The sequence below is a fragment of the Malus sylvestris genome, chromosome 13 (genome assembly GCF_916048215.2).
Source record: "Malus sylvestris chromosome 13, drMalSylv7.2, whole genome shotgun sequence".
In the NCBI taxonomy this organism is placed as follows: Eukaryota; Viridiplantae; Streptophyta; class Magnoliopsida; order Rosales; family Rosaceae; genus Malus; species Malus sylvestris.
Window position 1 is genome coordinate 17,812,703 of NC_062272.1, and position 26,768 is coordinate 17,839,470.

The following is a 26,768-nucleotide window of genomic DNA, read 5'->3' on the forward strand; positions in this document are numbered from 1 at the left end:
ACATCAATTATTTGTATCCATTGAAATCCAAAGAATGAAAAAAACATCATAATAAATTCTCCCTATATGTATATTGCCTCATATTTATCCTACTATTTTTCTTACATGAATTTATTTATTTAGCTAAAAAGTAAATAAATAACATTCAAAAAGGAATTTAAACCTCTCAAGACAGCCGACATGCAATTGGCGTCCTCATTTTCAGATTAAATCCCGTTCTTCTATGTATTACACCAATACTGAGGTTGTAAAATTTCGATGGCCATTATATAATCTACATTCAGTTTTGACTTTATTATTTGTTTCTGTTTCAGTATATAACTTCCCGTGGAGATAATAATGAACAAAGAACTTGAACCATATTCATTATTCACATGTTTAATTGTTCTGATCTTCAATCCACACCCTTCACGTGGCGACATCGTGTAGAAATGGTCCCCACTTTGAGGATAGTGTACAAGCTCAGTTAGGTTATAAATAGGGCAGGCATATTGCAGGTGCTGCACTCACACAAGCCAAATACAATTACCCAGAAGCCATCGTATTCTCTCTTTCCCTGCCTTCAAACCCCCAAAAGAGTCACCATGCTAGGTCTAGCAAACAATGTGGCTGCCAAGGTGGCCTCAGTAGTTACCACTACTCATCAACACATTACTGGCGATCATGAGCTTAGCCTATTTACCATGTCTGACCAGAAAATCTTGGAACAAATTTATGGTACTCATGTTCATGCTGATGAATCCTTTGATGATGATTCTCTTTTCGGCATCACCGAAAATATCCTTAAGCGTGCTACCCAAATTGTTGACAAAATTGTGCAGGTATATATTTTTAGCTTACATGTAACGTATGCACGATTATTAAACTGTCAAATCATTATTATAGTATACCAAAATTAAGTCACTAATTTTAACCAAATAACATAACATGCTCTTTTTTTCTTTCTATATTTTTTTAGGAGAAGTGATGGAATATTTACGAGACTATTTTATAACACAATAACATAATATGTTATTTTATCTAAGAAAGCAGTACTCGTGCACTTAACTCACTTCTATGTTACTTGTGCCTTGTTTCAGGGTACCCAAGTGCACGTGGAGAACATAGAGGAGAACACACCCAAAGCAGGCTTCAGTGCACCATTGTGCACACTAAAGTCCATAGCCAGCGAGGTCATTACCTGGGAAATTAAATATACACACACACACACACACATAATGATATGTATATTTCTTGTAACTTTTCATGTATATTCTTGAATATTCACACTATCATGGTTAATCTTAAAATTTCAGATGCAATGCAAGCCTCCTAGTGAGGAAGTTGCCCACAACACAACCCTGGCCATACTGAACAAGCTATCAAGCTATTCATGGGAAGCAAAGGCAGTGCTGACTCTAGCAGCTTTTGCCATGGAATACGGGGAGTTCTGGCTCCTCGCCCAGCTTCAAGAATCAGACCGACTCGCCAAATCAATTGCAATCCTGAAGCGAGTCCCCTTGCTCCTCAAGCCCTCGGACCTGCACAAGAAAAGACAAGCAGTGCTTGAACTTAACAATCTGATCAAGGCCACATTGCAAGTGATTGAGTGCATCGACCAATTCGATAAGCTTTCCAGCTACGACCCAAAAGATGTCCCAGCGTTGGCGCTAGCAATGGACCATATTCCAGTTGATGTGTACTGGGCTGTTGCCACTGTTGTTGCTTGTGCAACTAAGATCACCATCCTCACCTGTAATGAGTAAGTTCTCCATTGACCTTTAGGAAATCGCTCTTTTGCCAGACCGTGCATCTGGTTGAAGTGAAGTTTCGTAATCCAAATTCACAGCCTAACAACTTAATTTAGCATTGGTCTGGCAAATAAAAATTATTTGTTTAGTAGTTAATAAAATGACCATGGTTGCCTTCGTTTTAGGGACAAGGAGCATGATCTAGCCCCATTTGCTCAAAAAATTCACTATGTCCTAAACAAGCTTAAGATCCAGCTTATTGTCTGCAGAAAACAAATTGGTGGGTTAAATGGAGATGTTTCATTTGGAATTATTTTCTGTACTTGCACAAATGAAACGCTCAAGATAATCTTTGTTTCATGCATGCAGAGGAGGCAGAGACTTACCGGAGGCTAAGGAAAATCTTCCGAACTCCTACTGAAATCATGGAGGTTTTCAAGGCCCTGATTTTTACCAAGGAAAATGTCCAGCCGCTCGTTGATGGTTCTACTAAACAAATGGTTTGTTCTAGTCACAGTACTATAATGTGTAATTGAATTATTTTTACCGCTGGCACTATGTTGCTGCAAGGAAAATTAAAGTTAATAATATGACAGTAACGTACCATAGAAAAAGATGGCAGTAAAGTTGCTTAGGAGTACTTTTTTGTCATACAAAATTTCCAACGTAATTTTCTTGGCATGACTAATTTAATTGGAACCCTAAAATGTCACGTGGAATATTAATCTTTAATATGCATGTTTGTATATACAATTCAGTTTTTCTACTGAGCTCCTATGTGATTAGTCAATCATAATACTATTTAGACACGTAAAATAAACATCATTACGAACTCACTATAAATAAAGGTGAGTGCAACCATTGTATGTGAGACACACCTTTAAGGAGGAGTATTAGCAAAGAAAATCAGTTTTTGGTGACATGATTTTTCGGTTAGTCAAATTGCTACTTATTAATTACTTACAACGTGCATAATTCATTTAAACAGGTTAAAATCGATATCCTGAGGAAGAAGAACGTGTTGTTGTTCATTTCAAGCCTAGACATCTCTGATGATGATATCTCAATCCTCAAGCCCATCTATGATATGATAAAGAAAGACAATCAGCACAAGATTGTGTGGATTCCGATTGTGGAGCATTGGACCGATGACCGCCGAAAGAAGTTTGAGAGCCTCCGAAATAAGATGCCATGGTACACAGTGCAGATCTCGGCACCTGTAGCAGGCATCAGATTCATCAAGGAGGAGTGGAGCTTCAAGGGTAAGCCCACACTAGTGGTGATGAACCCACAAGGAAAGGTCGAACATCCCAACGCTCTCCACATGATTAGGGTTTGGGGAGTCAATGCTTTCCCTTTCACAAAGGCAACTGAAGAAGAGCTCTCACATGGTCACGGAGATAAATGGATTGGCACTGTTGTCCAAGGGGTTAGCCAATCTGTTACGGTAATTTCCCTTTTAACTGTTTAAATATGAGGACCGCTATTGCAACCACATTTACTTACCACATTATTAACCACCTTTCTAATACAACTTAATCTTACATATATAAGCGTGGATACAAAAAACATGTTATTTTTACCGTACCGCCTCTTTAATAAAGGTGTAATAATAATGAAACATATTTTTGGCAAGAAGTATAAAATAACAAAACATATTATAATTGACGGAGAAGTGTAAAATTGTACAAGACGCAACTCTCCCATTAATAGAGATTAGTATAGAATAGCAACGCTCCTTAAATCTAGAATACATTTCGTTAGTTAAGTTTGTGTGGTTGATCTAACTATGGCTTGGTCAAACAGATCAAAGAGGACAAGTATATTTTCTTCTATGGTGGCAAAGACAATGGTTGGATTCAAGAGTTCACAAAGAAAGCAACTGCCCTTGCAAATGACCCCATCTTCAAGGAAGCAAAGATTCAAATCGAGTTGTTCTGCGTGGGAAAAGGAAGCAAGGGGGAAGATGACCATGGCATCCTCGGGAAGTTCTGGACTGGCATCGAAAGCTTGTTCTTCACCAAGGTTCACAAGCCAGCCGACCAAGTCGGTCAAGAAATCCAGAAGCTACTTTCTTACAAAAACGAAAGTGGATGGGCTGTGCTCAGCAAAGGGCATTCTGTGGTGCTCACCGGCCACGGTGTCTCGATCTTGAGGGTGGTAGAGGACTTTGACAAATGGAAGGACCATGTGAAAGAGAGTGGCTTTGAGTTTTGCTTCAAGTCATACCATGAGAGGGTTCGCACTGTGAGTCGACCTTGCTGCCGCCTTGATATTCCAGGCTCTACCGGGAAGGTTCCAGACACCATGAAGTGTCCTGATTGCCACCGGAGCATGGAGACTTTCATCAGTTACAAGTGTTGCCACATTGATGGTCCTACTGCACATCACTAAGTTCTCGTTCTACTTCCCTTTACTACTTCAAGTGTGATGTTGGCTAGTCCAATAAGTTCAGAGTAGTATGTTGTAATATCTATAATAAAGGGCAACCTAGTTAGCTCATGCATGGTGATACTTGATGCCTTATTAATGGGGACTAGTATGCTTATGTAATTGTCTTCCTGAGTATGTTTTCATGGTATGTAGCTGCTACTTTATGTAATGCAATGTTTATTTGAATAATTTGAGATGTCTACATTTCCCTTAGTGTGTGTATGAATTATCAATTACTTCAAATTGTTCAGACTTATATTTGAGGAAAATAACTTCAAATCTAAGTCCTTGGACGTTTTAAAAATTCAAGAAATCATCAAACGTGTTTCCAAGCTGATTGATTGAAGTTCCTTCATCACCCTCGCGCGCAATTACAGTTAGTAAAAAAGTTGAGTTTGAGGTTACCAACTTTTCGTAATTAGCTTAGCTAAGTCCCACTAGAACCTACATTATAAAACCAATTATCCATACAAAACTTGTAAACGATTCAAAATATAAACCATATATAATGTATGTGTTTAGAGGGACAAATAAAATAAAATGAGAATCCTAGTTGCTGTTAAGGAATTTGACTCCGAGTTTGGCCAATTGAATATAGGTGTTAAATTTTCTTCATGTCTAATAGATTTGTCAAATATTTATTTTATTAATATTTTGGGCCCCATAGTTACATTAAGTATTAAAAAATAATTCAAATTGATTTTAGTTTTCATCTTGTTAGTTGTCAATGGAACCCATGCATTAAAAAATAAATTAAAGGCATTTGACTCCATCTTTGTTTGTTGTATAAAAAGGCAGCTAGAAAGTAAGGAGTTAAATAACTCAGCTGCCACGTCAATTATGGCATCTCCATTAGAGGAAACCTTGATTCTAAATTATTATACTTCTTTACCGACAAAATTGGCATAATTGTTGAAATAAATACTCAAAATTGAAAACAAAAATGAAAGCTTACATAAATCAATCTTCATGTACCCCAAGGTTGGTCTCAATGGTATGTAACTGGTGCCACCGCACAAGGCCCCGATTTTTCTTTCTGACATGCATGTATATATTGTAGAAAACTAGCATACTATGTATTTAGCGCAATGCTTCTCAACTACTGCATCGTGCTTGGTTTTTTGTCCAATTGTTGCAAACTTTTGTTTACTTTTCAGTTTTTATGTACTAAAGGCATGTTTACGTATATTGAATGAATTTCTAAGAAAGGGGTACCATTCCTATATTTTGTGTTACTAATAACCAAGGATTTGACGTAAAGCAGCTCATCGTTCCAAGGTTTTGACAGGATTGACGCTCAGCCGATGTGCTCCTTTAGTTTGTTGAATGCCTGTAGACATTCCTCCGTCCATTCAATCGTTCACATAGCTCCACGGAGTGCCTTGAAAATAAGTAGGCACCGGTCCGTTGATCTCCAAACAAACTGGCTCAAGGCCGCTACTCGTCCGTGGTGATGCCATATTGATGAGGGCCTATATCTTTTATTGGTTGACCTTTATCCCTGTTTGGCTTACCACCCCAAAAACTTCCATGATCCGACCGCCAAGGCGCATTTCACAGGATTCAACTTCATCCCGCATGGGTTGAGGATGTTAAACACTTTAGTCAATTCTGCCACATGCTAGTTTTCTTTTCTGCTCTTCACAAGCATGTCTTCCATATAAACTGTAATACCCTAAAATTTTAAATATATAAATATGTGAGGAACAATAAAAAAATAATCGATTTATGGTTGTGAAAATTTAATTGATAAATTTTAAAAATTTTGCTTCCAGAAATTTATATAATTTAAGTCGTAAAATTTTATCTCGATAAGGGGAAAAGACGAAAATGGCTCTAGTTGGCTAAAGTTAATTATACAAGGACATATTTTATCCTCATATTTTCTATCGTATTTCTTGGCATATTTGGATAGAGCTCGACCTCACGAACACGTAGGAGCAAACCGGTTGTGAAATGGAATTATAACGAATAAGTTTTTAATGAACGAAGTTAGGGGCAAAATGGTAATCTAATCATTAAGGCTCCAGATTTGTTGAAGAGTGGATATGGTGTCACGTGTGTGGCTGAGATTGAAGGAATGGAAGAGAAAGGAAAGGGGGGCTGCCAATCGAAGAAAGGGAAAAAGAAGAGAGGACAAATGAGAGGAGATAGCAAGGAGGGAAAGGAGAAAGAGTGAGAACTAGCCAACCATACCCATGACCCGGTTCCATATTGCGACCCAGTTTCAAATCGACTGTGTTTGTTGATTTTTCCGTCGTTTTCCGGCGATCCAAGGCTTGCCACATCCTGTGCTTGACTCCACGACCCTCCTTCAAGTTCCACCCTAAACCCGATGGTTTTTTATGGTGGTTTCTTGGAAATAGCCCCAACGACGCCATGGGGAGACTGACGGAAATCTGCCACTTCTGAAGGTGATTCCTTTAATCACCACCACCCCTAGACACCTCTTGAGCCCAAGAACACACCCCAAACAACTATAAGAGCGGCGGAGTATCGGAGGTGATGGATTGAAGTCACCCATTTCTAGGGTTTCCGGCGATTTCGAGGGAAATTGGGGCTTTTCCCGGCCAAATTGGACTTGGCCACAAGTATAAAACTTGCTCTACTCATTGAGATCTTCATTTCAGTAAAATTTGGAAATTTTTAGAGTTAATTGGAAAAATTGGGTTTCCGTTCACCGGAAACCACCACCTACAACGGCGCATGGCCAGAGGACCGAAGCTGTCTTTTTAAGTTAATTTCGATATTCTTAAGGCATTTATGATATGCAGTTGGTGTGAATCATTTGTTTGAACCTAGTTCCGTGATTGGTAGTCACTTGTTTGATTTTGGAAATGGATTAAAAGCAACTGGTGAACTACAAAAGGCTTGATCCTGCATCAAGGTTAGGTAGGTTGTCTAACAGGGGTTAGCTATAGTCTTAAATAACTGAGAGTAATCTTTTGTGGGAATGTGATTGAAGAAATGAAATTTTGATGATTATTTGGAAATTAAAACTTGTGGTTTAGTAAGTAAATTTTTGGTTAGATTTTGTGAGTGATTAAGAAATTTTAAATAAAAATTGTGATCAATTGGTAGTTAATTAAACAGGGTTTAATTTTGGCCTACCATCGAAATCATTTTCCGAAATAAAATTTTAGGGTCGGGGCATTACATAAACCTCCATCGTCTTCCCTACACGTCGTATTGTCTTGGTCGGTCGAGTGCATGTAGATCTAGTTGTTCTCCGATAAAGCATTGAGGAAAGTTAAAAGTTCGCATCCTGTCGTAGCATCCAAGAGTCGGTCGATACTTGGCAGCGGGAAATAGTTCTTTGAAAATACCCATTTGAAATCCGTGTAGTCTATACATATGCACAATTTGGTCAGTTTTTTTACTGCGTTGCTTTTTTTACCACCATTACATTTGCCACCCACCGTGGGTAATCTACCTTTATGATGAAACTGATTCTAAGCAGTTTGTCTACCTCAACCAACATGGCCTCATAACCTTTTGCGTAAGACTGTTGTTTATGCCGAATAGGCCTTCGATGTGGATCAATACTGAACTTATGAGAGATGACGCTCAAATCTATTCTTGGCATATCTACATACGACCAGGCAAATACATTAGTGTTGGCCCTTGACAATTTTATCAGCTTCGCTTGGACTTTCACAATTAACTTTGTGTTGATCATGACAGTCTGGTCTGACATTCTCCTAACAACACAATTGTTTTCAATTCTTTCATGAGCTCAGGTATTCTCGGATCTCGTCGTCTCTTGAGTTGGGCGTTGCTGTCTTTCAGTTGAGGGGAGATAAATTCTGTCAAGCGCCCGGGTATGATATAGAGTTCCCCCCTGCTGCTCCTCTTATCTCACTGGCCATACGGCTATAAATAGGTTGAGCATCATTTTTTCTTCTCTGGTTCATCATGATATCTAATAGGGTGATTCTTCCTTGCCGCAAAGTGTGTCTTAGATCAGCTGGGTAGAAAACAAAACCAAATCGTATGCATTTCTTACAAACAGCGCTAAACTACTAAGGTTCTAAATTTGCAAGTCAAACACAGACGAATCCAGGTGTATACTCATAAATTTTAAACCTGATAATCAAAGGTGTGTAACCCTTGGTAGGCTTCAAGATGTTGATTGAAAATGAAATGGACCCAGACTTAAATGGTTCACCCCACAAAACTAAGGTACATTCATAATGTTGCATGAATTCTATGAAGGAGAATGTTTGATAAACTAAGTTCATTGAGCAACACAATACATACATTTAACAATTAAATGGCGGAAGCATGCTTGTATGCACTCTAAAACAAAACTTAAACTACGAAATTCAAAGCCTAGTAGTAGAGGTGAACCAAGACTCAACTTTAAACACAAAGAGAGTTTAGAAACATTATACCTTTGAACACAATGAGTGACAATGGAAGAAAAAAATGCTATCAATGTTCTCCATGGTGGCTAGCCTATCTAAGGAAGGAGAGAGTTTGTGTTTCTCCCTCTTTGCCTCATAGAAAATCCTAATGAGGGATGGAGTTATAAAGTTGCCTTTATACCTCATTCTAAGTGATTAGCAAACTTGTAATAAGTAAACCATCACTCCCTTTCGCTTTGGACGGTTTATGTAGTTATGTTTGGGTTAATTCTCATTTTGTTTTAGTTGTCATAGAACTTAACTCAATGGGTCTTGTGGACCAAAACTCAATTTGGGTCCTAAAACATGAAACTTATTTAAAGCCTGATTTGAACATTTCGCATGATTAATTAATATATTAATTAATCTTTGTCATATACAATTAAACTATTTAATTGTCCTTACTTATATTCATTATATTCATCAATTATTACCCTACACGATGTGAGACCCATTAAGTTCCTTTTAGCGAGACAGTGGGCAATTAGAACTCTTAGTCTCTTACTAGTCGATTGTGAATTGAAACTTACATTCAATTCTCCTTTTAGTGATTATACATCTTCAAGGCTTCCACAAACCATGAGCAACACCAACAGCATGTTATGGCTACTCAAGCTAATCAAAAGAGGTTGGAGAACCTATTCAGTTTCGTATTACAATGCAATATGGTCTTTCTCACATTGTATGGTTTGATAGTTTATTCATATCTACTATCCAATGTGATTCTCTTACTTATATGATTACCTTGAATGCGATTTAGAACTTCCTATATCTCATTCATACTCTGGTAAGAGATTCTTAATCATATCATAAAGTATTCTCCCTCAACGGTTTAAAGGGTAGAAATCCTTTGTTGCACATTCACACGTCTCCATGATTAAGTAGTTTAGCCCTAACTATGCATAGACAATATCTAATGGAGTGCCTTTAACATAGTCATAGATTAAGGACCTAACCACAAGACAACTATGATGTCTCAAGTCAGAAGACTACTTTGCATTATTTCAATTATGAGTTCTCATGCGACATGAGTATGAGAACTCCTTGTTGATCGCATTCAGTGGATGCACTCTCTATTAAGCACATACATACTTGGCTTAGTGTCATTCACACCAATGACTCGAGATCAGTCACTCTTCTCGAGAGAAGACATAATATGTACTAATCTACAAGAATCATTAATGCTATATTAGCAGTCATATGATCAGAAACATTTAGGATATGTGTATGAAATAGAATGTTCTGGTGAATCTTAATTCTTTAGATCACATTCTCCTAACTACATATTCCTTGGAGTTATCGTTTAAGCGTATAACATTTAATGGGAGGGCTTTAAACCATAATCTTTACCTTTACACTGAACTAATTTAGTTTAACATATGAAATTTCTGTAAAGTATCATCTTACTATTGAGTTAGGCATATTCCCAACATTTTATTGATTAACCGTAAGCTAGTACATCAATTTCTCTTTCTCAAATCGTCTGACCTCAATATTGTGGGTTGCAACCCCTTTATATAGGCTTTTAGCGAACCCCTGTCCCTTGGGCTTTCCCCAACAAGCATTTAATGCACCACTCTTTGTAGGCTTGACCCCTGACACCTTTTCGCCAGCTAGCTTGGCATTCAACGACAAAGATATGGGTATCCAGTCCAGTGCACTCCTGCCCAAAATAAAGTAGTCCATTTCTCTAAGTCAGCCTCGGTTACTCAGCTTAATTTGTCCGAATGCCACTCCGACATACTTTGTGTCCCATCCGGGTCCTCGCCTTTTGACTTCAAGTCATCCATTAGTTTGAATGACATATGAGCAGACCTTTTCATGAAGACTCGTGCATCAAAGTTGTCAGTCTACCCATATGCTTTCATCGGTCAGTGTTCAATGTAAATGTCAATTGGTTGGCATTGAAGCACTCGGACATGTTCTATTCCAAGCTTGCCAGCCCTTGGGCCCTTTCCCAATTTGGTACTTCTTTATGGGTCTTAAAGTGCCCATCATTAACAAGGTACTCAATAGAGAATGAGTTCATTGAACACGATCAAACATGAATTCACGTACTCATGTCATATGAGAACTGACTAGTTAGATAATGCAAAGTAGTCATTTGATCTGAGATTCCACAATTGTCTTGTGGATACGTCATTGAGCATTGGATGATGCATCACAACCTTATGGTTTGTCCACACATTGTTAGGATAACTGATTTATCCACAGAGGCATGTAAGTGTACCAAAAGGGATCTCTAGTCTTAAAATGATTGAAGGATAATACTCTATGATATGATTCAAAGGTCTCTCGGCAGAGTACAAGAAATGATTATAAAGTACATTCCAAATCACATTCACAATAATCATATAGACAAGACGATCACATTGGATGGTAGACATAAATAAACTATCAACCAAGCGATGTGATCAAGACAATTGATATAGAGAATGATCATATTGCGTTGTAATTCCAAGCTGAATACATTCTCCACCTCTTCTACTTAGCTTGTGTAGCCATGACATACTACTAGGTGTCACTTTTGGCTTGTGGAAGCCTTGAATATTAGCAATCACTAATCATAATCAAAGGAAAAATTGAAAGACAGTTTTAATTCACAATCGATTAGTAAGAGTTCTAATTGCTCACTACCTCACTAATTAGAACCTAATGGACGTACACCGTGTAAGGTAGAGACTGAAGAATACAATGTAGTTGATTAAGAACAATTAAGTAGGTTAATTGTTTATAATGAGATTAATTAATATGTTAATTAATCGAACGTATAAGTTCTAAATAGGCCTAAGGTTAGTTTCAGGTTTCATGGCCCATTGGGATTAATTTGCTAATTTGATCCAAATCACAAATGGCCCAAAGGCCCAAGGATTGTCCAAAACCAGCCATGAAGAAAAGGATAAGGTGTTCACTTATATGTGAGCCCTATATAAGAGACTTTATACTTCCGTCCTCACTTTGGGTTTTATGTGAGAAAAAAGAGATCGAGAGAAAACAAACCGCTCGTCCCCCTACACCATAGCTGGCCACATAGGAGGAAGATTGCTTGCACTATATCTTCCTCCCATGTCACTCATCTCTTCTTTACATCCTACTTTGGTGTGGAGACTTAGAGGCTTCCTTTCTTAGAAACTTTGGAGATTCCTATTTCACCATCCAAATTCAAGAAGCTAGAGTTCCAAAGGAGCAAAGGAGAGCAAATGAATGAAGACCATCACTTGGGGGCAATAGCCTTTGCAAATGCAAACAGGATCTACAAAGTTGTAATGGTTTTTAGCTCTCTTGTGAATTTGAGTTGAGTCAAGGTTCACCACACTACTAAGCTTTGAATTTTATGAGTAAATTTTGTTTTTGAATGCATATGAGTTAGCTTTCACCTTTTAATTGTTAATTATGCTATGTATGTTGCTCAAATAATCTTAGTTTTGCTAATTCTTTTTCTTTCATACACGCGCTCCACGTCACCTCATTCACATCCATGTGTTTGGTTTGAAATTTCGTCACTCGTGAAAGAGCGTGTTAAGTATGAATTCCACATTAGTGAGAGAAATGACCTTACATGAGCTTATAACAAATAAATAGAAAACTATATTTTAATCCCTAATAAGATGAAGTTTAGATTAGTGCCTGGTATAAGATTCAAAATTAAGTTTAGTCCCTATAGGTTCTAGTTTGAAATTTCATGATTTTTCTTTTTCAAAGTTTACACTAATTCATTATAATATATTTCGGTACATAATTTTTTTTTACAAGTCAATTTAATTTTAGGTGGTTAACCAAACCGTACCAACCTTAATTAGTATGGCAATCGGTTCCCAAAATTCTTAGGTGTGGTTAACCGAACCAAATCCAAATATATTTTATTTTATTTTTTAATCATAATTAATACGTGTAGTAATATAAATGGTTAGTTATTTACAAGTAACTGTGTTTCTACCACATGAAAGCAAAACCTAATTAGTTTAAGAGTCCCTCTGGAGAAGAATAAGGGGGACCATTTGGAAGAGGCAGTAGTTGCTGCTTTGATGCTCTCCTTGGGCTACTTCATTTGTGTTTTCCTTTGAGCAATCACTTATATTGGTGCTACGTTCTGTAGCGTTTGAAGAGAAATTTGTTATGTATTTTCATCTTCAAACAAAAATAAGAACCGACCCAAACCAACCCGTCACTGTTGGTTAACCAAGCTGATCGGTTTTAGACCCAACTTGGTTAGTTTCGGTTTGCAATTTGGCCCAATTAACCAACTAGGTCGGTTTGGTTTCGGTTTTGGCCCAAAACTGACCCAAACCAACCTACGCCCACCCTTACTGATTTGTTTTAGTGTTTTCTCATTTAGGTTTACTTACGATTGGAAGAACTAAAATGTACATACTAACAAAATCAAAATTAAGGTGGAAACATTAAATAAAATTACACATTGAATAACAAAAATAGAGTATGAATTTTAATAAAAGTACTTGAAAGGATTAAAATCAATATGTAATCTAACACCAGGTTTTTTATTTTTTTATTTTTTTTAAGACTAATGTTCAAAAACCCCATTACAAAATTAGGATACTTTCTGTATTACTAATTAATTTTATAGTAGAATCACAATTTTCTTCTAGTATCAAAAATACCATCCGCTGCAAAGTTCGTTATGCTGAGCGCTTAATCAGGACAAACAGTGACTCAGTGAGTGGGCCGATCTCTCATTGTGGTCCACGATTCTTGCTTTTGTTATGGATGAAATGATGTACGAAGCTTGTCACCATGCATGCCTAATTTTTTTATGGACATGGCGATGACCAGTTTGCAGCACCGAACTGGCTAGGCAGTACCAGTAGGCACTGCTTTTTTTACATATGATTTATTCCACACCTGTCTAAGGACATGACAATTACTAACGAAGTTGGCACGCGAGAGAGATTGCCACTGCATGATGTACCCAAAAGGAGAAAATACATGTATTGGCAGATTATGTGTTGAATTAGATGGTTCATTAAAAAAAAAACAATAAAAACAATAAATAAATAATCTAAAAAAGTTAGATGGTTCTGTTTAACAAAAGGTACTACATGTTAATCCTTTCAGGAATGGTTCCCACGGAGACACATATGCATATTAATAATTGAGAATTTAACATTAAAATCTTATCTTATCTTATGTTATCTTATGCGGCTCAGCAATAACAGAGAATTAAACTTTATCCTTAATTATCATTCATTTTTTTCTTTGTACTTTTATATTTGTTCTTAATTATCTTTTCATGCACACGTCTTTTTTTCGTTTTACGTCCAGATTGATTAGAGGTTGTGGACATTATACATATACTAAAACTTAATTTTTAAGCATTGTTCATTAACAGTGAAGGGGCGAAAATGCCCTCAATTTCTTCTTTGGATAACATATTGTTTAGGTTTTCTATAGTAAAAAGTTGCTTTTGCCGTTCCCAGTCACGAGCCTTTCAGAGCAAGTCCAGCGGGGGTGATGGCCCAATAGACCAGGGACCATTTAATTGCAATTGCCTCCCTCCCTTGCTCCAGCCCATGCCGGAGATTGGGCTCGGGTGAAGCCCGCGTGAGAGGGGAGGCGGGAATCAACAACCCGAGTGCGTGAGGGCGTTGATACAAGGCTGATGTCATGATGACATCAGTAACGTTATAAAAATAATACAAAATTAATAATAAAAAATTTAAAAATAAAATTAAAAATTAAAAAAATTTAAAAAAAAATTGATTTAATTTTTCTATAAATCGACTTCTTCTCTGCTTTTGTATCTCTCTCTTGCCATTCTCAGTTTCTTCTACTCTCAACTCTAGCTTTCTCTGTCTCCAAAATGGCGATTTTTCTAGCCCTCCAACCTTCCATCTTTCTCTCACGAATTATCAACAACAGTGTTTTCTTGTCGGAAAAATCACTCAGCCGCTACAACTTCTTAGATTTTTCAATTCGATCCGATCCAATTTTTTTACCCAGAAAAGTTGGCATTTCCTGGTGAGTTTTACTGCTTTCTAAGTATGGGTGTTTTATTTTTTTTTTTTGTGGTTTTGGATTTGCAGATGGGTTTTGTGTTTATGTTGCTTTTTGTGATTCTGTTTGTAGGCTCGGGTCCTCCTCTTCTTCTTCTTCACCCAAACCAACAACCCCACCTTCGATTGTTACCGATGAAAACATCACGAATTGAGGCGCAACACCAATGCTGTAACAGTTATAAGAAAAGAGCTTCAAACCCACAAAGGTATTCCTTTTTTTTATTTATTTTTTATTCTGAGTTTCTGGTACTTTCCGTTTTTCTGCTTCCAAAAAAACACTGAAGAGACGGGTTGCTTTGAGGATGATGTGAGTGTCTGATGTGATTTTCTTAATTTTTTTTTATTCAGTCGCTTTAATGCATTCTATTGTTCAGTATGATAAATAGGATTCTTTATTAGAAATGACAAGTAGAAATGTAGAGGTAGATGATTCTCAATTAGAATAATTGCAATCTCCGTACCTTGCGCAACTACTTTGGAAGATCAAGTTGGAGGCTTTTAGATACTTTGGAACATAAAATGTTTCCTTTGTTCAAGTGGTGCTTATTTTGATTGCATTTCCATGAGGAGGATGTTGTTGGTGATGCTGTTCAGATTTGCATGAATATTTTTGGGTCATATATTAAAAGATTGGGATATTTTCATATTTTTGGGTCATATAATAAAAGAGTACAATGTTTTCATCTTTTTTACGCTGTCTTTTGATATAACACAATGTCATTTGTACTTTCCGCACATTTCTAACAACACATCCATTGCAGGTCACTGAAGCTGATATCGAAGTGTTCAAAGCAAACTAGAAGGGATTTTATTTTTAGAAGAAGGATTTGATTGATCTTTACAGCTAGTGCAAGGGGAATATGAATAGGTATTAGCTTTATTTTTCACTGCATTTATCTTTTTGGTCATTTGGATTCCTGTTTCTGTTTGATACTTGCATACTGTTCTATTCAATGATAGGTTCTGATCCTAAACTCGATTCACACTGTTTCAAGGAAATTCTTATAAGGCAATTGCTACAGGTGCGTGTATGTTTATTAAGCTTCAATCTTGTAGTGAAATTTCTGGGATTTTGGTTCATGTGTTAATTTTAGGTGCTTGGATATAATGTCTATATTTATGTGATTGAAGGATTACATGGATTTCGAATTATTCATTGAACATAGTCATGTTAGTTTCAGTTATTACATTACATTTGCTCATTCCGTGGATTATATCTTTATGGTTCTAACAAATCTGAGCTTATTGTCAAAATATGAATTCATTCTTTTAAATCCTTATTATATCCAAATGAAGTCTCTGTCTCTTTTATCTTTAAAAAATAAAAAAATAAAATAAAATAAAATAAAATAAGAGAAAATTTTAGTCCTTCTACCACAAATGTAAGTCAATGTTACTATGAATCATCTTTTTCTGAGTTCAGTCCTGGCTTGAAAACCATGGCCGATTGGTTCTTAAAGATATTTAAAATAGAACCACATGTGATAAGATTCACTATGAATGTTAGATCAGATGGCCCTTTTAGTTAGCTCCTTAGAGTTAAGAGGGGCCTTATTTTGAAGAAGCTGAGATCCCCTCAACCCTTACTCGCAATCAATAAAAGGACATGATATGCAAGGTAAAAGAGTTGGGAATGTTTTGTAATCTATTACTTCCATTCTTCTTTGCCTAGCATAAGATTTACCACTTCCCTTTTAAATAAATTTTATGCTCAGGTCCAGTCCATGTTTTTTTAACAATGTTGTACCATTCATTATATAGTTTCACAAAGATCATGCATAATTCTTGCTGAACTTGGTTTGCTTTTCTTTTGTTTAGGGATGGAGTGAGCGAATCACAGTTCAACCAAGTCTTCAACGATGAATTGAGCTAGATCATTGAGGTCTCTTTGTCAAGTTAATTTTTCATTCTAATTGTTTCGTGGAAATAGAAAATGTTCAGACCTAAATTTCCTTATTCTATAGTTATAGATAGTACTGGTAGCGTGCATTTTTGGTTTTACTTGGTTAAGGTATAAGATCAATTAAGATAGTATTGTTTTTTCACCTTCCAGCTACCAGTTTGTTGTTAGGCACTGTAAATTTGTAAATACAATAAAAAGGTCGTACTCAGTGCATAAGGCTCCCGCTTTACGCAGGGTCTGGAAGAGGTGAATGTCGGCTAGCCTTACCCCCATTTATGGAGAGGCTGCTCCCAAGTCTCGAACCCGAGACCTACCGCTCATGGACGAAGGCACTTGCCATCGCACCAAGTGCGACCTCTTAAAAGGTCGTACCCAGTGCACAAGGCTCCCGCTTTACGCAGGGTCTGGAAGAGGTGAATGTCGGCTAGCCTTACCCCCATTTTATGGAGAGGCTGCTCCCAAGTAAATTTGTAAATACAATGTACAAAAAAAAAAAAAAGGGTTAGCAATTTGCTTCCATTCTGCTTGCTTTGGCCAAACTGTAAATTTATTGCGCTGGAAGTAGCTTTACTCCTTGTATAATTGAAGTGTTTTTTACTCTCTGTGGTTATGAGTTACAAGATCAATTTGTGAATTTTTTTTCTTCCATTTGTGTTTTCTTTTTCAAAAATTAAGATAGAAAGGGAATGCTATCATAATTGGGGGTTTTTTGTTTTGATATTCATATGTGTACTTTAGTGGGTACAAAAAAAGGAGATTTAGTTTTGAATGGTTAAAATTTGGTAATTATACTGAAATTATTGAACTATTTTATTTGTTGTAGGCGTGTGAGATTAGCTACACAAACAATGGGGAACTTACTACTCGAGAAACCAAGTGTTAAATAGACTATGAAGTCCTAATAAAAATATAGCATTTAAACCTGTTGACTCTTTGAATCCCACTTTTGAGCTTTTGGTACATGGTTTCGGAAATTTTTATTTGGCTAGAGAAAGTGGAAGAATATGGGAAGAGGAGAATTACATGCTTTAGAAGAAATGCTGCATTCTTATTTGTGTAACTAGTTGTAGGTTTGCAAAAACAGTTAGAGTGCTGTTGTTTGTCTTTTTATGGTTTCATTAAGCTCTAAAAAACATTGAAAAGAAATCAAACTTATGGACGTAAAGCAAACAAAATTTTGACAAAAAATGCAATTGTTTATAAATGTCGGGTTTTAGACTGTATATGTTTTGTAAAAAAAATTTAATCTTTTTTACAATTATGCTTTTTTCAGTTCTGCATTGCTTTGAGTGGAAAAAAAAATATTTTACTTTTACTGTTTTGTGTGTTTAATTTGTAATTTCACTTTTGCTGCAGATTGTTATGGAAGCACTTTATATGAGTTGCAAAATGCTCTTGGTCAAATAGAGAGAGAAAAAAAGGGGAAATGTGAGTCGGGCAGTTAAATAGTGTAAAATTTTAAAATTACAAAAGTTTGTTAGTTGTGTTAATAATTGCTTTTACATGTGTATGCTGGTATTTGTATCATTCTTTTTGCATATATATGTTGGTATGCTTCATGAGTTGATGTGCTTAAAACTTAATGTTCTTTGCTATACACTGTTTCTGTTGCAGTCCTATTAGATTTGGAATGTGATTGTGTAAATTCTAGTATATTTTGGAATATCTCTTATATTCCTATTAGTAGTTAATATCATATTAAGAATTGTAATCCTAAAGGGAAAGGAATTAACATTCCCTACTACTATAAATAAAGGCACAATGAGGTGGAATAATAGACACCCACAATTACACATCTCTCTCTTCTCTCTATCTATGTCGCACCTCTCTCTCTCTGGCCTCCATAATTGTTTAGTAAATTATGCCTACAACACGTTATCAGCAAGCTCTTGACGCTGCGTTAAAGAGAGTTTTATCTTCAATCAGGGAAATATTACGTTTTAATCATTATTTTCATGATTAATTTAATTATTTTATTGAATTAATCTACATGTTATTGATTTAATTTAATTTTTTGTGTTGAACGTGATACAACGCATTGAAGATACAATTCCGACTTTCTGAGAATGATCTTCTACAAATTCAAAGGCTTTTGCTGTTTTCTGTCAATCAAGTAAGCTTAACATAAAGTAAAATATTTGAAACGACCTTCAAGCATGAAAACATTCCCCATGATGCATGAACCCCCTATGTTTATATTTTCCTTCCAACATAGATATTGTATATGTTTAATATATTTGTCAATATATATATTTGTTTCATGCATTACGAAGTTTTTGCTATGTGGAATTTGTGAGTCAAAGAAACAAAATAAAATAGAAGCATAATTATTTTTGGGTTCTGAAAACCCTAATAATCTGAATAAAAAAAAAGAAGGAAAAAAAGGGGAACTAACCACGCAACTGTGAGACAGCAACCCTTTTTTTGGGCTTTACTGCGCGTGTGACAAACTAGGCCGGAAGCCTAGGTTATTATCGCTGGGCCTATAGCACCTCTAGCCCACACTTAAGACTCCAATAGCTGACTAGGCTTGTCCTGTTATTCTCCATCGGTCTACATTCAATGGCAAGCTTCCAGCTTGCTTTGTACGCCGGGCTGCACATAAGCTTTTCCAAGCCCAAATCTCGACCTGTAGCCAACCTGAAACTGGGCTGGTTTTTCCTTACTCCCACCTGGGCTTCCTTTTTGTTTTAGCCCGCTTACCAGCCTATCCTGGATTGCACAGCCAACAACCTAAGGCTGTTGGGCTATCACTTTTCCTCGACCTATAACACTGCAACAAGCATGCAGCTTGCTTTGCATGTTATTAGGCTGCCAATTGTAACCTACTTGAGCCCAATTTGGGCCTATTTTATTGTGTGGCCTGTAGCCAACATTAAATAATGTGTCTTGACAAATTTTATTTTTTGCTTCTACGATCAACCCCGTTTAGTCCCGATCTATTGAATTAATCAAAAGTGACCTGCAATCCATTAATCTGATAATGAATTCAAAATTATTGACCTGAAGATCACTTTTGGACATTTACGATTCAATATTTTATTTCTTTTCTTTGAACCATTGACTTACTTTCGTAGTCCCAAAGCTCTCACACTTGAGTTCCCGAAGAACCTCAAATCCACTACACTTAAATCAGCATATTACATTCTATGTTCTTACAAGAACCTCTCTTTTATGAACTAAACATTCATAAACTAAATTGAACCTGTAGTTTCAAATTTAGTGCCTTAGAAACCCGAAGTTTTCATAAAACAAATACACCTAAGAAAACCCGACGTTTTTCATCAAAACCATGTCTTAGAACTCGAATATTCTAAATTTGATTTTTATGGATGATTCATTCCCATAACACCAATCATAATCTTGTTTCTTCCAATTCAGTGGATTGCCGAACCTTCACAAGTTCGATTTCCCTTATTTTGGACGTTTCTAATAGAAACCATTTCATGTGGGGTACAAGACGTGAATCTCCACTTGACTATTAAAGAAGCTGAGAAACCATTGAAGCCAACAATGGCATGGAAGAGCTGAATAAGCCTCCGCCATGATCTTCACTCAAAGACTTATGTCTAAAGCATTACGAACGGAAGTACCTCTTGAACAGGGATTCCATGGCTCTTTGGCTCGCTTCTACGGACTGTCTAATCATGAAAAACATTGCCTGCAGCACACCATGATTACGTCTATGAATTAGTACAATTATGAAGTTTATAAATCCGATTGAATTTTGACTGGAGAATACTCTTCCTGTCCTTCCATGCTTCTAACTTGCCCTTGAAGCAGCAGTGTAGAAAGTGGAAGTTTACCAAATTCTCGGATCTGATTACTACCACAAACATATGGTAGAATCAGGGCCTGCCAAGGTGTGGCATCATGCTCGAATCGTGATCCTTGGTACCTAAGACCTAAAACTTCAAGAATAAAGGATAATATTCCTAAACCTTCACCCTGCAGAATCTACTTCCGCCTTGATAGAATAGATCATTGGTTATGCACCTGTTCGTGCCCCTACCAATATTGTTAAAGAGTATCATTCTAGTAGTCAATATGTGAGACTAATTTTGCTCCACCAAACATCATTGGCAGAGCATAATTTTGACATGAATGGCCTTATTGGCCGAATCCACCCTAGTAACTTTGGTTTACTTTGTGAACATTTTTCCATCTTCTTGCATTCACGTTTGTTGTATGTTTTACTTATCAATAATCTTATTGATATTGTCCTCGAATATGAGTTAATTGAATCGTGTTTCTTAATACATGTGACCGATTCAATTAAACACGTGATTAGGTAGCAATGTGGGAAAGTTAGTTGTCTGGATGAATGCGTACTACGCACACTAACTTTACACCTAAATCACATCTCTAACAACGACTTCAGGTCTATACAACCTGACTAAGAGCATTGGCACGCTCCTCGTTGTATGAATGATACTGAATCACCATTTAAGGGACCTTAAATTCTCCCTGACGTTAAGTTTTTAAGGATATTCGAGTTGATAATGATCATAAATGAAACCACTAAAGAAAACAGAGTGAATATCTTTGCACCACCTCCAAAATTAAAAAAAAAAAAAAAAAAAGAGCATGAAGCTTTGATTTGGGGCCAATGGATTATCTCCTAATTGGGAATACACCATATGTGCCCGGCATGAAGCCTGGTGATTGAGCGGTTTACTTGCTTTGGCATGACCTTTTGGGACACTTAGATCGAACAATGATGCTACAACGCATCTCCTTACTTGAAGTAAGGATCTTGTGCCTACATGCACACTTTGTTAAGCCTGCTTATTAGGAAAATTGATTTTCTATATCATTCCTCGCAAAGATACGAAACCACCCATTTTTCACAGTGGATTCAAGGGAATATATGTGGACTAATCTAACCAAAACGCGGACCATATAAATACTTATGGTTTTGGTTGATGAATCGACAAACTGATCACATGTTTGTCCACACACATTACTGCTAAACCTCTTGGCCGATTAAGGGTTCACCACCCTACTTATCCCTTAAAGTCTGGGAGACTGGATAATGCCAAAGAATTTATATCTATGATTTTCGATAAAGTATTGCATGTAGTTTTGGGTTTATAATTGAACATCTAATTCTCATGTTCACCCCAAATAGCCTCGCTTAGTGATCATAAAGCGCAATTTAAATGATAGCCCGAATTTTGGTAAATGTACCAAGTTTTCAGTTTCTGCCTAAGACTATGCAATCCTTGTATGCCGTTATGTTAGTCCGCCTTGAGGCCCATTGCCACCTAACCTATATGACATTACAGTTGGTTACTAGGTACGAACCTGACGATTTTCGTATGTACGCATTTAGGTGTGCATCCTATATGCCAAGTTGCGTCGTCGCAACATACCACCATGGGTTCTCAATGAAGGATGTGTATCTTTTGTTGATCATGATTCTCCTTCACACTAGCTCTCTTCGAGCCCTTGCATGCGATCTCTTTACCGCTCATTTGCAGGTTGTCACTTTAATGAGACAGTCTTCTCACAATTAGGGGGAGATAAAAACGTCAACGTTCATGTAGAACGGTGTGAATTTGCGTAGACCTTGCCCACTATGTCTCATCTCGATCCCCATACTGCACAAGTGTGATAAGAAAGTGCAATGAATTCTAGTTTTTAGAATGTTGCTCCAGACGCATTCCTCTGATCTAGCTCAAGTGACGAGATCATATACCAGCTGCAAACATGTTTGCAAGTATAGACGTACTTAACGGACGTCGAGTCAACATCCCTAGAGGGTGTGCCTCCCCTATTGGACGATTTAGACGCCCATGTTGGACGGTCCGGTACACCGGTTAATAGCCAATCAATCTGTCTTGGCCTAGAGCACGATAGATCACTTAGTTCGTAGGATTCACTTCCCTGGAAGAGGAAGACACGGCACAACAATGAATCTAAACTCGATCGCTGTCTCAAATCATTCTCATCTCATGAGATTAATCTGGATTTCTCCTAAGACTTAAAGTTCTTGGTCTAGTATACTAGTTTGGATGAGCTAAATAGAATTGAAATGAGATTATCATTGATGATGTTTTCATTTATATGGTAGCTACCGACATAAATGAAAAGCGACGATATTGAACCATGTTCCGTTGATTAAGTGACAACGTAGAACTGATTGGACAACTAAAGTTACAATCCAGGTCAAATTCCTTACCAAAGTGTGTATTGGACCTGTCGTTCCTACATTGCCCAAGGTAACCCTGTTGTGTTACAAGTGGGAAAGGAAGCGTTATGAGATGAATGAAGTCGTGTAATACGATGCACTCCTTACGGCTCAAGGTTTCTCTCAAACGTCCTGTGATTGATAGCAGCATTATGAAATGTGGTTAGTGTTTTCTCCATGGGGATATAGATACGGAGATTTACATGGAAGTTCTCGAAGAATTACATGGATTGTTTCAAATAGTTCCAAAACCACGAAACACCCTCTTAACTTGTTTTGAGGCGTTCACTTATGGATTGAAAATTCTGACGGATATGGTATACCCGTCTAAGTGATTATTTGATCAGTCAGGGATGAATTATGCCCTTGTGTGTTAAACTATGAAGTCTTATTCCAAATTGCTAGATTTACAGTTTATGTCGTTAACACAAATCTCACTAAGAATCCAGAAGATCTTGAGAAAACTACCTCGCACCTGAAAATGAAATTTGAGATGAGGATCTTGGGAAAACTCGTTTATGCCTTGACATGAAGTTGAAGCATTGCTCTGACGGTATTTTGGTCTACTAGTCGAACTACACCTTAAAGGTGTCACTTTTGAGTATACCTATGATCGTCCATACGTTATATGCAAATGAGACCCTTGAAGATATTATGGAATCCGAAAGTCCATATCTAAGTTCAACTTTGCGCTTCGTTGTACTTAGCTCATTGTATTTAGACAGGACATCTCCTTTGCTGTTGATTTTGGTAAAGATGCAGCACCGCGCCAACATGCATCCACTGAATTGGTATTAAAGACGTACCCTGAAGGTACTACATGGGCAAATCCTAACGCATCTCGAGCGGATCCAACCCCCCTAATCCTCGAAATGATGCTTGCCTTATTTGTTATGCTGACACTGGTTACTTATCAAACCCGCACAAGGCAAAATCTCTAAATGGTTATGTCTTTACCATTAAGGATATCGTAATATCTTGGAGGTCCATGATATAACCTTAGTTGCGAAATCTTCGAATCGTTCGAAGACTTACCTTACTTCACTACGCCACAAGTGAGACATGGTTAGGAGTTCTTGTTGAGCATATTCGAAGTACTTGCTGTGTTTTCATCCATCGTTGAGTCCCAACGACGATCCATGAAGATTATGCCGCATGTATCCATCCGACCAAGACATGATACATCAACTAAGTCAACACCAAGACATATTGCATCCACATCTACATCAGCAAAGTATCGAGAGATTGAAGTCATGCAAGCCGATCCTAGACAACCTTGTCGACCTCTACATGACGTCACTGCCAAAGTCAATCTTCCAGAAGCTTGTCCGAGGAATTGGTATGCCTAACTATTCATATGCAATGCTTATTGCTCTCATTTGGAAGTTATGTCAAACTCAGGAGGAGTATCCAAAAGTATACTCACTTGATCTTAATATACTCTTTTTCCCTACAATTAGGAGCATTTGTCCCACTGGGTTTTTGCTACCTAACTAGGTTTTAACGAGGCACCCATCCTGGGCTGATCATACCCTTGTGAGCTATTCTACTTACATCCAAAAGATGTATAATTTTGACTTAATACAACTTTTCACTTTTCTCCTTAGTCTATGGGTTTTTCTCCCACCTTGGGTTTTACCATAGCGAGGTTTTGTGAGTTTTACTTTTTATGCATTCTTCCATTGATTTGAGACTCGCATTCGCTCATTATGCCAACGACTTCATCAAATATACTTGCTTCATCACTGAAGACCTAATGCGCTATTTACTTGAGTATTTATACACTCAAGGGGGAGTGTTGTAATCTTATTAGATTAGGAATGTGATTGTGTAAATCCTAGTATATATTGGAATATCTCTTATATTCCTATTAGTAGTTAATATCCTATTAAGAGTTGTAATCCTAAAGGAAAAGGAATTAACCTTCCCTACTAATATAAATAAAGGCACAATGAGGTGGAATAATAGACACCCACAATTACACATCTCTCTCTCTTCTCTTTATCTATGCCGCACCCCTTTCTCTCTCTAGCCTCCATAATTTTTCAGTAAATTATGCCTACAACAATTTCTACCTTTTTCAACTCTATTTGAATCCATTTTTATCCATATAACATAATGTCTGCTGGTTAGCCTTCCAGCTATGTCAATATAGGCCTTTTTTTAGAGGTTTATGCATGGCTACAATTGGAAAAACTTTTGCTATATTTCTCTGCTTCAAAGATTTCTCTGACTCATCCTTGAGTTTTTTTTTTTTTTTTTTTTGCAATCAATTGTTTTAAACATTCGTTCTTTATTTGAAAATATCTACATAATACACTCTTTATATACTTTTTCTAGCCTAGATTAACATTTTCACTGTGTTTTTTTAGCTTGGTACACAATGAACAACATGTCATTTACAAAGGCCAAAAGGAGATCCAGTATCTTCCATATACCAAACGCAAGTTAGCTTGATTTCTATTACTTATTTTTTAGTTTATTTCAATCAAAATTTGATAAATTTGAATCCACTTTGATAATTTCTTGGAGATTCTTCAATTACTAATTTTCTTAATCCAGATGAGACGTATCAATGTTGTTTAATAGTCAAATAACATAATTATTTTAACTATAGTGAGGACTAAAACCTGTTTGTTTTGTCCATCCACTTTTTTAATGTTTGGTTGAGAGTGTGATATTGACCTCTTTCAATTTTGTTTGGTAAAAAATTAAAATTCATGGAATTTTAGAAAGATCAGTCATATTCTAATTAATGAAGTTTGTATGATTGGCGTCTAGGTATGGAATAAGATGTTACAAGCTTTGTGTAACAATTAGACAAAAAAAAAAAAAAAAACAAAACAAAACAAGAAAAAGAAAAAAGAAAGGAAATCACAAAGTCAACAACCAAGTTGCAGCTTCAACAAATAGGTTTCACAAAGGTATAAACACAATGATTATTGCATGAATCCTAAACTCTAAACTCTAAATCAAATCGCAAGGATCCAATGGTATGTGAATTTTGTTTTTTCTTGGTTTTCTTTCGTTGGCATTTCGCGTTTAAATTCAATGTTTGCTAATGTCCGATAATGATTGTTCCGGGATGATTGCCAGCGATGGCTATGATGGTTGTGCCGGTTGTGCCAGAATGACTGGAAGTGGAGTAATGGGAAAGTCGATGAGGACCTGACTGATGGTCTTTTGATAGTTGAATTTATCCCACCATTTGACTAATCTGACTTTAAAGACTTCACATGTTTCAATTTCATAATTCTTCTTCATGATCCATGGGACTTTGTACTTGGCCATGAATATTGGGAGAAGTGTAATTATGTAGTTGAATCGACTTCTATCAAATTTCTTTTGGAAACTGGCTGATAGGACCTGCATAAGTTTTTCTGGTAGGAGACTAGTTGTTAGGCTATGAATTGACCACCATTTAGGGAACCATGCAGGAAAATTCAATTTGAAACTGTTGTCAAAATTAATGAACCATGAATGACTAAAATCTTCTGTTTGATGGAGAAAGATGTTAGTCTATGCATCAATGTAATCAAGGTAATTGTAATGGTTATTGGGAATGTAGACATATTAGGTATGAAGAGGTTTGGTTTTGTAAAGGGGGATTCCCCAATCTGATTCGGTTAGAAACCTTCCAATGTAAAGAGAATGGTAGATGATTTTGTTTTCATGGATTTTGCTGTAAAGAGGTTTGATTGAAATGGACTCAGTTTCACTGAGGATGGCTTGATATTATTTCAGTGTTTTATGTGGTTCTGTAGGATGATAATGGAAATTGGGTGGAAATATTGTTTTTGCTAATTTTTCTGGTGTTTGTTCTTGATTGAGATTGAAATGGATACTGAAAAGATATTCACAGGGATTTTTCTTGACATATGGTGATGTTTTGGTGGACTGGTTGGGATGATGATGATTGGTATATTGGGGTTGAATAAGGATCATATTGACTGACTAGTGTCATTTGATAATTGGGATGTGGTGACTGGTAGTTTGACCTAAGGTTTCCTATTGTGGAATCTAAGGGAATGAATCGGTTGGTAATGGCTAAGGCCGATGAAGAATATGGGCTTGATTCTTGTTTGACTG

General features: G+C 36.7%; 1 protein-coding gene and 2 long non-coding RNA genes across 7 annotated transcripts; all 3 read left to right on the forward strand.

Annotated features, from left to right (window-relative positions):
* The first annotated feature begins 499 nt into the window (after positions 1–499).
* On the forward strand, positions 500–4,352 carry LOC126597118 (protein SIEVE ELEMENT OCCLUSION B-like). The gene is made up of 7 exons (XM_050263892.1): positions 500–821; positions 1,080–1,172; positions 1,296–1,741; positions 1,916–2,010; positions 2,100–2,230; positions 2,719–3,177; positions 3,537–4,352. The coding sequence occupies exons 1-7, from the start codon at positions 585–587 to the stop codon at positions 4,122–4,124; spliced, it is 2,049 nt and encodes a 682-aa protein (XP_050119849.1). The 5' UTR covers positions 500–584; the 3' UTR covers positions 4,125–4,352.
* Positions 4,353–14,311: 9,959 nt separating this feature from the next.
* LOC126594788 (uncharacterized) lies at positions 14,312–18,045 on the forward strand. Of its 5 annotated transcripts, none has more exons than XR_007613428.1 (5): positions 14,312–14,545; positions 14,654–14,789; positions 15,345–15,605; positions 16,402–16,465; positions 17,843–18,045. It is a non-coding gene; the product is annotated as an uncharacterized LOC126594788 (long non-coding RNA). The 5 variants fall into 5 exon arrangements; XR_007613430.1 differs by lacking the exon at positions 17,843–18,045 and adding an exon at positions 17,310–17,764; XR_007613429.1 differs by lacking the exon at positions 17,843–18,045 and adding an exon at positions 16,721–17,120.
* Positions 18,046–18,557: 512 nt separating this feature from the next.
* LOC126594789 (uncharacterized) lies at positions 18,558–26,399 on the forward strand. Its single transcript, XR_007613431.1, has 3 exons — positions 18,558–18,599; positions 25,052–25,126; positions 25,461–26,399. It is a non-coding gene; the product is annotated as an uncharacterized LOC126594789 (long non-coding RNA).
* Positions 26,400–26,768: the final 369 nt, after the last annotated feature.

Bases quoted from the DNA above. Each gene is read 5' to 3' on its own strand.
- LOC126597118 (XM_050263892.1), top strand. From the start codon at position 585: ATGCTAGGTCTAGCAAACAATGTGGCTGCCAAGGTGGCCTCAGTAGTT. The intron at 2,011-2,099 runs GTGGGTTAAATG...TCATGCATGCAG, and splicing joins TGTCTGCAGAAAACAAATTG to AGGAGGCAGAGACTTACCGG. The intron at 3,178-3,536 runs GTAATTTCCCTT...TTGGTCAAACAG, and splicing joins GGGTTAGCCAATCTGTTACG to ATCAAAGAGGACAAGTATAT.